Here is an 11,258-nt window from a genome sequence, read left to right on the forward strand (position 1 = left end):
CTCTCAAGGGCTCTTTCTCCTCTCCCAGTGTTGCTGTGAAAAGCCCCACGCTGACAAAGGCCAAAATCCTCCCCTTGCTCAGGAGGCCACTGACAACACAAGTATTTGGAGGGACCCCAAGGGCCGGGGAGGCTGGTGGGTGCCCAGGGGCAGGCCTGCTGCCCACAGCCCCCGTGGCAGGACAGACAGACGGACGGACAGACAGTTTGGCCAGGATTCTCCTCTCTGCAGAGGGCAACCCAAACACGCCAGCCGCCCTCGCTCCATGGAAGAAGGCATTTGGCAGGATTTGACAGCTGAGTGAGAGAGCATAATTCCAGATGAAACAGGCCAGATTGGAGGATTTCTGCATAATTAGGAGCATAATGCTGTATAAGAGCCTCCTAAATACCCGCAGTTAACAGAGGGCAGCGTGCTCAGAGGAAGCCCGTCTCTCATCATAAAGGACTAAAGCTGGCACTAAGTGCATGCAGATCTTCATTTTCCTTAATACCCGAGCAGCCCAACAGCAGTGCTAGACACAGGTCCTTCCCAGGACGTGCCAAGCCCTCTGCAGACCTCCTCGACCAGATGCCCTGGCTCGGAGGCATCCAATGTTCCCAGAGCAGCACCGCAGCTGTGCACGGACCCAGGCTCCGGGGAAGTTTCTATAGAAACAGGATGCAGATATAATTTAGGTGTTCACGTGGCACAGCTGACTTCCACCAGCTCAGCCGTGCTTAAGCCACTGAGGCCGAGGAAGAGCCTGTAAAAATAAGGTGGGATTTCCTCTTGCTCGTCCTCACTCCTCTGCATGGAGAAAACAATTCCCTTGCCAAGCAGGAACCCCAGGACAGGGGTCTAGCAAAAACCCCTAGCAGAAACCCCAGGGCTTGTGACTTTTCCAAGCCCTTCCCTCCACTAAGGCGATACTGCCACCCATTTGCTGTCACAGCTTCCCTCAACACCCCTTTGCCTTGCTGAAAAAAAAGGGACTCCCTAAGGGCTAAACTTTGGCTTTTTGCAGATAAGGAGTTTCACGTTCTCTGGTTTTGAAGCAGCAAAAGTCTCAAGGCCAGTTGCAGATGACAGCTCCTAAGGGACGGTGCCACCAAACTTTCCTGCCCCCTCCCTGGAAACGCTCGCTGGAAGGCAGCTGAAACTCAACGGAACAAAATCAAAGATGTTGAAAGGGATGGGCAAGGAAGGGAGAGCAGAGGGATCGAGGAGACAGCAGATTAATAGCCTGGCATTTATGGCAGTTTAATAATAGAGCTGTCACAATAGGAGAGATTTACTAATTGCAGAGTCATTTGCCATGGATTCCCATCAAGCTGCCATTTAAATCGCTGTGTGGTTTTAAGATGCCTTTCGAAACAGGGGGAGCGGGGAGAAGAGACAACACCCACAGTACTTATGCAGCTAAATTTAGGAAAGTATTGTGCTCTCGTGCAGATGAACGAGCAGATGAGGACAGCAAGGAGGGAGCCAGAGTTACCGCGAGCCCATAGGGGCCGGAGGCAGGTGCGGTCTTGTGCCTGAGCCGCCCCACGCAGCAAGCGGGGCTCACATCTGGAAACACGGCTCTGACCTCGAGCCAGGCCCTGGAAGCAGTGCATGGCTTCAACAAGTGGCCTGCTGGTGCCTCCAGCTAACCCCAGCCTACAGCCCGGTGTGTCTCCTTGCAGAATCAGTCAGCACCAGCTTTAGGAGCGAAGAGTCACGTTAAAACACTCATCTGAGAGTCCTGATCTCTGGGGGTTGTCAGCAGGGAGAGCCAAGCAGGTCCTTCTTCTAGCTGAGATCAAAGTGAGCCGTAGGCTTCTCGTTCGTACTTTCTCAGCACGCGAACCGTGCATTATGTAGCACCTCAACCCGGCCTTGCTGCAGGAGCCTGGTGAGGGCACGACACAGCGAAGGAGCACCCTGCGTGCCACCTCCAGCCCGCAGCTCCTCCCCATCACATCCCCAGGGCCACCGGTGGCAGCCCAGGAGGAATTCAGCGAGCTCCTGGACCCACGGCACTGGAGCTGTAGGAGAAGTGAACAGGGTGAGAAAGGTTTCTAGCTAAATCCTTCAGGGACAGCTGGCACCTGGTGGAAATGCCTCGTTCCAGTTCAATCCGATGTTCCTCAGCCTTGACTAGAAAAGAAGAGGGGACAACTCTCCATTGCACCACAGCTCTTGCTGCTGAGGAAGAGGCAGCAGCTGGCAGGGGCAGCCAGCACCCACCACCGAGGTGCTGCGAGGGCTGCAGGGCACCCGCGGGGCAGCAGGCAGGAGGCAGGGGAGATGTGCCACCCGGGGCCAGCCCAGCACTGCCAGCCCACCCAGCTGGCAGCCCCAGGGCAGGCCGTGCCTCCTGCATCACGTACGCTCTTACGGCTCAGCTGAGACACTGGTGAAAAGGCCGTTTTAATCCTCTTTTTCATTAGGGAACAGGGAAGTGAGGTCAGGGCTTTGCCTTTGCAGATGATCAACAATTAGTGCCCTACACGAGCGCACGGTCGGGGCTTTCTAGGCATTGCAATTCCGCCGTCATTTAATAACCAGCAGTGACTCACAGGCTGCGCGCCTCCCACATGCTGTGGCCCAGAACTCTGGATCTTTTTCATCCCTTTTCAATCCAGTGGTACAGAAGATAAGAATCTATTAAACGAGGCTGCTTTAGCAGTGCATCTGCAGCCAATCTGACACGCCAAGAGCATGACTTGATCTGGTATAGTGTTCGCGGCTGTTCCCAAGGCTGTTGTTCAAATGCATTTGCAAAGGGGATGCTGTATGTGGGACCCTTCCCGCATCAGTGCTGAGGACAGGAGACGACAACACGAGGTCCCCCCCAGCCTCAGCACCTTACTCTTGCTACAGAGGCTGCTAAGTGGTTTTGGTCTACCAGGAACACGTTCAGACACAGACGAGGTGTGTTACACAGCATTTTCTTCTCGGGCACAATCAATCCCCGCTTTTAGTGGGGATAAGATAGCAAGAAGCACAAGTGATTGTATTTTAGGGGATGCTCTACCACGAGCATGCTTAAATAGGATTCAGGTGTAATGAACACACACTACAAGAAGAGTCTTCACTGAGGCCAATGTGCTACGGACAAGTTCAGGTCTAAGCAACTTCAGAGGCTTTACTCTGCATCTTAGACAAGGCTTTTCAATCATGTTAAGCCAAGCCAAGCCTGCCAATATGTATGTTCCCCATACGTCCCCATCAAGATGAAGGCAACGTTTACCCCCAGCTCCCTTGATAACTGAATACCTCCCAAGAGGAGTGTCTTTCTCTTGGGAAGACACAGAAGGAAAAGGATTCCCTGGTCACCTCATGTGTGGTACCTTGGGAAATCTCTCTTCAGAGACCACCAGAAGCAGTAAGCACCATTTGTTGGTGCTTCTGCACAGCATCCTGAAGAGCTACCCAGTGTCCAGGGCTTGCGATCCTTCTCATACTGCCCCAGCTTGCAGTCCACAGCCAGTGTCCCCACCACCAGTCCCCCCTGCATTGCCAAAAGCCCCGCTGCCGCCCACCAGCGATGGAGAAGAGTGCCTGCTTGTTTAGGCAAGCACACGCCGTCACCTCTGGCCCTGGCTGGCACTGCTGGGAGCTGGCTCTGCTCCAGGAGCGATTGAGGCAGGTCTGCGTGCCTGCGCTAGCACGTCCTACCCCGAGCACCGTCTTTGTGTGCTACCAGACACCACCTCTGCACGGAGTACACAGCCCAAGGAGTTAGTCAGCCTGTCAGCAAACCCCAAACCAAACACCACTAACCAGTGCAATCAGCTTTTTTGCCTGGGAAAATGCTGCACTGAGGTAGGGCCAGAAGAGGATTAAAGCAACGCTTGAATTAAACAAGTGAGAGGGTGAGTTAGGGGAAACCCATTTCAAAGTGACTCCTAAGACTGATAAGAGAGGCATGGGGGAAATACACAGGCTGACAAGAAATACAGAAAATGGCTGCAGCCAGAGATGCACAGTCTGGGAGGCTCTGGCAGTTTACTTTTACTCTACTGTTTGGTTTTGGCCTGGATTCTCTCCCCTCACCCCTTTGTCTTACCTTCCTTGGATACAGAAGGAGCCTGTCCGGCCTGTGCCCAAAGCTGGTGGCCTTGGCTCCTCTGCCTGCTGCCCTTCACCCGACCACGCAGGGGACGCCTCTGTCTGCCATTGAAGGCAAAGCAGAAATAGCCTCAGGCTATTTCAGATTTTTTATTTCAAATTATTTCATCACTCTGAAGAACTGACTTCAACATCTAGGCCACGTTTGCATCTCAGGTACCCAGCTCTGGGTTCGTCTCCAGCCCAGGAGTTGACCTGGGGACCTCAGTGCCTCATGTGTGGCCACCCACATGCATTAGCAGGTCGTGATCTGCTGGAATTAGAGTAGGAGTCTGTCCCATGCCAGGACACTCTGCAGGGAGCCAGAGCACCAGAGAGAGGCAAGAAGCCCATCACTCAGCAGGAAGGGCTTCCCAAAAGCACCTGCACTGTGTTACACTTCAGCATCCAGACAGCTTCCCAGAGGCGGTGGCTGAACTCATCCAGGTAACTGCTTTCCCCTGGAATTCAAAGAGAGGATGCAAGACTGCCTGCTCCCATCATCTAAACTTAACATTTGTTTAAAAGCCTCAAACCCTATCTCTGCATTACCTGGAAGCACCAGGAGCAAGCAACAGCAGAAGACCAGGAGGCAGTCTCCTGCCATGACCCTTCTACTTCTAGCTCCTTCCACGAAATACGACGATGGATACTTACAAAACATGCCAGTACTAGCAGCCTGCTGAGCATCTGCTAGGAAGACGTGTTCATTAGCAGTGATGTCTCCACTATTTGAAATCCAAGCAGGACCTGTGATCTGCATTTAAGCCATTTACAATGTTTAGAGTAGACACTGCTTGAGAAGCCTACCCCCATGCATCATTATCAGCGCTGCTCGAGCCACTGTTCAGCTGCTAATTAGAACTGAAAGCACCAATTGATTGTTAACATCAATATTAATATGAAGCCTTTATTAATACCACAGTGAGATGCCTACAAGCGCAGCACAGGTGCAGCCAACCTTTCAAAGCAACTGGAGAAGGGTCCCAAGCCATGTTCTGGCCATGTACATATATCCCCCCAGGTACCAGTGGTGCTGAAGGCCAGGCTGAGGGCTGGAAGCAGCCCGGGCACTGCCACATCTTGGACTGCCCCCAGCACCAGGGGCACGGCTGGCTCCCACTGCCCCTTGGTGGTCCATGGGCTGGAGGAGCTCAGGAGCCATGAGCCAGCTCTGCCCTCTTACAGCCTGGCTTCAGACCTCTCCCTGCTCCGTATCCATCAGAAAAGAGTGGGGCTTTTCTCCCAGACGGTCCCAGCCTTTAGTAGATGTGATAAGCACCATTTATTTATCGAATCCTCATTTCATCACCTATAAAATCCCATTTTCCCTTCCCAAAAGGGAGCGGCAGCTGTTTCAGAGGCTGCTAGACCAGGACCTCAATGCACAGTAGTTCTCTTAGGGCAGCGGGGCACAGAGCTCTGCACTCCTGCAGTGCGCGCAGCTCCACCAGGGAGCAGCATGTACCTGCGATTGAGGGCTCCACAGCTCGTTTTAAAATGGCTAACGCAGGGCTGGGGGAGGAGAGCGGGGACGGAGAGGGATGCAGATCGGTATTTTTATTGTCACATACACACAGGGTCACAGCACCACCCTGCAAGACAGTGGGCGCTGCTGCAGTGCCCAGCAGATTGTCTCCTGTTGTCCCTATGGGCTGGCCTCCAGGGCAAATAGCTGCTGGGCAATTAGAGACCAGACAGGAAACCCAGGGAGAACCAGGCTTCTGAGATGACTTCAACCTGGTTGCACCAAGGTCTCCAAGAGTCTCAGGTCGGGTATTTAAGCCAGGAGGCCTGGCTTGCCCATTGCAATAATTTGTTCCTATTCCCAAAGGGTCCAACACAAGCACAGGATCTTCCTTCTCAGCCTTTTGACAGGAACGGAGATCCTGGTTCGACATTTGTCCTTGCTGCTCCCCTCGTGCAACGTCAGGAGTCACAAAAGTCATATCCTAATTTAAGTCCTATAAAGCCTAAATAAAGAAAAAATGCTATACATCAGCCCCAAAGTCAGGCCTTTTGGAAGACACAGCAGCCAGCAAGAAAGGGATGGGGAAAGGGTTAAGACAGTTTGCACAAGAGCTTCCTGCACCATGATATCGATGATACTGGGATTAGGATTACACTGCAATACTTGCAGCTGAGCCTCACACCCAGGCCAGCCTGGCCAAACGCCCACTAGATCTGTATGCACTCATTTCCTGGCGATGGACACACGAAATGCCCTCACGCAGTGGCAGCAGTGTGCAGCAGAAAGCACCGCGATGGGCTCATGCACGTGGATGTGTGCGTGTGCATGGTGCAGCGGGGGTAAGTACACAAGGCTGCACAAAGCTTATTTATTGTCAGGATAATGCTATCAAGAACATTTCGTTGTTAGATGATGGGAAATGAAAAATGACCAGTACCTTGTCAAGGCCCTTGTAGCTCCAGCTGAGCGTGGAAAGGAGAATATGGAAGAAAGTTGCAACATGGCTGTCCACGAGCTTGGGAACAGCCCACAACATCCCCACCATAGGCACAGGAACATGGGAAAAGCTGGTGACACATTTAAGCACTAGTAAAATACACACATATATACATCAGTCTGAACAGAAGTTTGGCACATACCGTCTGTCGCATTATGGCACCGCTGCAGGTTACCGTTTGGACAAAATGGCAAAGATGTGAGCGAGGGTTTTAAAGTTCTGCTGGGGATGAGGACAGTGGGGACGCCCTCTCCAATGTCAAGAGGATAAAGACAGGAAGCAGCAGTATCTCAGGAAAAAAAAAAATACAAGGGCCACCATGCCTGCAGGGATGGCTTCTAGGTGGGATGTTTCCAGGGGCTAATCCTGAGGACTCAACAGAGAGCTCAAGCATCTTCAGGCTGGTGTTCATCTAACAAAAGGAGAGGAGCTTGATGCAAAACACCTCTTCCCAGCTCTGTTATTTTCATAGCTAATGCATAGGCTTTTTCTGTTCTATTCACTCATCCTACAGAGCTTTATAAACTCCCCCTTGCCCCTTTCCCCTTCCAGATACGATGGGGGGAGATGGAGCAAGAACTCCACCTGGCAGTTTATTCACACACACACACACACACCACACACACACTATTAGCATCGAGTCTCAGGTCTGTCAGCCTCAATGAGCGGTGACGGATGTAGCCCTCTAAGCAGTGGGTTCTGTCAGGAAAAAAAGAGGAGGAAAGCTGTAACGCTGCCCAAACTACTGCAGTAGTTGACGTAGATTGGAGAGTCAGCATCCTCAGTCCCCCTCCTCCCAAAGCCAACCTCATACAAAGTTTTCCTCTACATTTTCTGATTTCAACCACTGGATTTAAAAAAAAAAAAAAAAAAAAAAAAAAAAAAAAGGCCGTAAAACCAACTGTGCCATCTCACTGCATCAAAACCTCCCTCCCGCAGCAATCAATGGAAAGGCCGGCTGGCGCTCACGGGAGAGCCTTCCAGATCAAAGCACACAAAGACTGCCTCGACAGGCCTGCTTTCTGCAAGGCTTGTCTCTGTATCTCCCGATTAGCTCCAAGTCCAACGCAGGTCAACAGCAGATGAAAGGCAGACTTTTAGCAAACACACCGAACTGCCACGGGTCTTCATTCCCAGCCTCCCACCCAGCCCTTACTGCGGCTGCCTCATGCCCAGCCTCTTTCTCTTGCACCCCGAGAAGTGGGATGCCAACGGGTCAAGGGCAGTGGTGCCAGCTCTGGTTGGGACGCCCCTATGTTAGACGTCCTGCATCCCTCCTCCTGTGGCACACAAGGCCAGCGAGTTGTACAAGGCACTTCAGCTCAGGGACAGAAGCTGAATGTTTATTATTTACGTGAGCACACCCAGCAGCAGCTCCCAGGATGGAGCACCAAGGGGACAAGTTGCTCTTGGCAGCCCTGTCACCTCCCTCTCCGGGGGACAGCGATGAACACCATCGCGGTGCGATAGCTTAGCCCCTGTCCTTCCCGAGCCAGCATTAACCCATGCCAACAGAGATGTTTCGAGTGTGGTGTCTGTCGGTCCTTTTAATTATCCCCTACCAGCAACAGCTGAATGGGAAAATCGAATCAGATTTATCCTCTACCTACATTGGGTAACTCTGGCCTCAAAGCAGAAACAGGGGGGGGGGGATGAAAATCCATCAAGGAACCCCATTATGGCTTGAAAAGGACATGACCCGTGGAGATTTTCAAAATCAATTCTGCTTCTGTGGAGCCCCATAAAGGGGGGATTTCAATCAGAGCTCTGTGCCTCTTGCCGTCAGTCGTTCCCCCACGGAGGGATGTGTTTCCTTCATGTCTCACATCCACCCTGAAACCACAAAGCCCCCCCTCTCCCAGGGGCCCTGCGTGCCTCCAGAGCATCACTCTCCTCCTCGATGGCACTAGCTGCCAGCACTTTAAACCCTCTTAAGCAAAGGTCGGGTCCGCAGCCCAATGATTTCAGACCTCCACGGGCAATTTGCACGGGGAGCTAAGCTACTGAGTGACACGGGCGCAGGAAGGTCAGCGCTCATGTGGAACCCTGCAACCCCACCGCGAGGAGCGAACGCGGGCAGATGGGAAGCGAGCGCTGCTGGAGCTTGCTACAGGGGCAGGCAGAAGGAGGTTCTAATGTTCTGCCACAACATCATTCGGGAGCTGTTCGGGACTTCTGACACCAAAGGAAAGCAGGAAGGCGCAATTAGCTGGGTAACATGCCTCTGCATGCAGCCTGGGAGAAGAACAGCAAAGGGAGGTGGTGATTTTCAGAAGATACAGAGAGAAGAAAATAATTTTTAAAAAGAACAAAGACACACACACAAAATGACTTTGGCCAGATTCCCTAGGAAGTACGTAGGCTCTTAATTCCCACACATTTCAAGAGAAGTAGAAAATTGGCTCTCTTTAGGGGATCTAAATTTGGACAAGCAGTGGTGGGTTTCTAAAGGCTATTCCTATTGTACCACCACTCTAAATTTGGATCCTTTGTCTTTCTGGAGGTGTATGACGTTCCTAACAAGAGCAGGCAAAATGCTTAGAAGACTACGTGTAAATCTTCAGCTCAGGTTCAGCAAGAAGATGCCTGTGAGAACTGCGATCCAGCCTCTGAGCTCTGCAAACCCAGACTTCCCTGGTACTGGCAAGGGAACATCTCCCATCCCTGTCCCCATCCCCGTCCCCGTTTCTGGCCCTGTCCCTGGAGGAGGGGGCTGGCCGCAGCAGTCCTTGGGCTCCAGCTCACTGCCCTTGAGCCAGCTCCCCTGTCAGGAGGAGGGTAGGAGCATGGAAAGCTTGTGTAATTTAAGTTAGCAGTAAAACATCCAGATGAAGATTACGCAGTACATTACAACGTAATTATGGCAAGTCGTTCCCAAGTTCAGAAGTTAAAGCACAAGGATAATAACTGAAGATCTCCAGAAGAGAGAGCGGTCTGGTTGGCATCCAGCACAGCATGAGGATGCTGTCTGTAAGGACAAGGGCAGAAAAAAGAAATGAAAAAGGATAGAGGGGCATTCAAAATAGCTAGCAAGGGACAGCTCTTTCCAGTTATTCTGTTAAAACTTTTATATTTTATGTTACCTATAAATGTGACTCTCAAGGCTGTTTTTGCTCAGCCTTAAGATCTACAGGAACCAAAGGCTCACAGCAGAAGAGTCAACAAAAGCCAACCCACGCCACTGCGCGCACTCAGCGCCGCACTGACTCACACACAGGCTAAATACCAGGAGCAGTTTGTGACCCCGGTCCAGCAGGACACACGGGCCTGCTGTTCCAGGAAAAAACAAAAGTACAGTAATCTCATTACATTTTAGGGATGATTCAAGACCTCACAACAGTCTCCGGCTCACCAACAGTTTGATGACTTCAGAAGAAGCCATCGTGTGCCACCATGCCCGTGGCACAGCTCCGTCCCCAGCCCACGCCAAGGAGGCAGACTGGAGACTTAAATTTTTTGCTTGTAACAGGCAAACCCAAGACCTGCTTACAGGAATAAGCCTCCAAAAGGAAACCAGCCCTTTTATTAAAAGCACGTAACTAGGAGGGAGAAAACCACCGCCTCCTTTCTCCCTTCCCAGCCTGCCTGAGCAGCACACTGCCACCGAGGCGGCCGGGGGGTCGCAGAAGTTTCTGTTCGGCTAATGAAATAACCAGCTGCAGACCTCAGACACGCATCTCACAACCCACCCCGGTCCCTTACAGGGAGCTTTAAAACCAAAGGAAAAAGGACTGAGAGAAAGGTTAATTAAGCCACAACACAAACGAAGCCTCCAATCAGGCGTACAATTACCTCGGAGTGCCCTCCACCGGAGGAAGGTCTGCAAAAAGTGCATGCTCTTTTTTCTCAGTCCCAGCGGAGGCGGCAGCATCACAAAGGCCAGGTCCGCTCTGCTCCGCTGCTTGCTCACAACTGCTCGGGCATCGCCGCCCTCCTTCCAGCCGAGGATCTGCTTCCAGCCGAGGATCTGCTCCCAGCCCAGGATCTGCCCCCAGCCCAGGATCTGCTCCCAGCCGAGGATCTGCCCCCAGCCCAGGATCTGCCCCCAGCCCTCAGCACTACCTGGCTCCGGCCCAAGGGCAGCGCCCCTGGTCCGCTCCGCTCATCGCTGGTGTGGAGTCTGGGGCTTCTCTCTCGCATTCCCTCTCCCTCTCCAAATAAGCAATTAGCATGAATAATTACAGCTCTGATGATAATACCCAGCCACCTTTGAGCAAGAGGGAAAGACTGTAATTAACTCTTTCTTAGGGATCAGAGGAGGCTGAAATAGCACAAGCCTAATTATCTTCTTCTGGGACACCTCCTGGCTGCCGAGGAGCTTCGGGAAGAGCAGACGCCAGAAGTCAGGCACTGTCCTTTCAGAAACTTCCCCACCAATCTCATTTTATGCCCATTTTAAGAGGTCATTAGATGTGCAAATTTACACGGAGGGCAGAAGGATCCCCCATGGACATCCCCCATTTTCTCCTTAGCTGGCGATGAGCCCCCCATCCGCCTGCAGCATTGCCCCGTGATGCATCCTTGGTGTCTGAGCACTTTGTAACTGTTCCTCCTCAGGGAACATGCTGTGGTCACGAGCAGATCTCCCCGCAGGTGACACAGAGCTGTGCCAGCAGGGGGATGTCACCACCGACCCTGCCCAGGACTCAGGAGACCTGGAGCAGGCACCGATGGGGGGGGGGGGGGGGGGGGGGGGGGGGGGGGGGGGGGGGG

At 52.5% G+C, this 11,258-nt stretch overlaps 1 protein-coding gene across 10 annotated transcripts in view; it reads right to left on the reverse strand.

The window, feature by feature from the left end:
* GRIP2 (glutamate receptor interacting protein 2) overlaps nucleotides 1-11,258 on the reverse strand; it is a 248,943-nt gene that overhangs the window by 90,153 nt on the left and 147,532 nt on the right. For 2 of the 10 annotated variants that reach the window (XM_035337744.1, XM_035337756.1), the window contains exon 1: nucleotides 10,338-10,674. The exons of 6 other annotated variants lie outside the window; for them this stretch is intronic. In XM_035337744.1, the coding sequence (XP_035193635.1) occupies nucleotides 10,338-10,416 (79 nt within the window). In that variant the 5' untranslated portion in view covers nucleotides 10,417-10,674. Of the gene's footprint in view, nucleotides 1-10,337; nucleotides 10,675-11,258 lie in introns of those variants that run through there. 2 more of the 10 variants (XR_004754117.1, XM_035337752.1) reach the window with 2 other exon arrangements.

The sequence above is a fragment of the Oxyura jamaicensis genome, chromosome 12, assembly GCF_011077185.1.
Source record: "Oxyura jamaicensis isolate SHBP4307 breed ruddy duck chromosome 12, BPBGC_Ojam_1.0, whole genome shotgun sequence".
In the NCBI taxonomy this organism is placed as follows: domain Eukaryota; kingdom Metazoa; phylum Chordata; class Aves; order Anseriformes; family Anatidae; genus Oxyura; species Oxyura jamaicensis.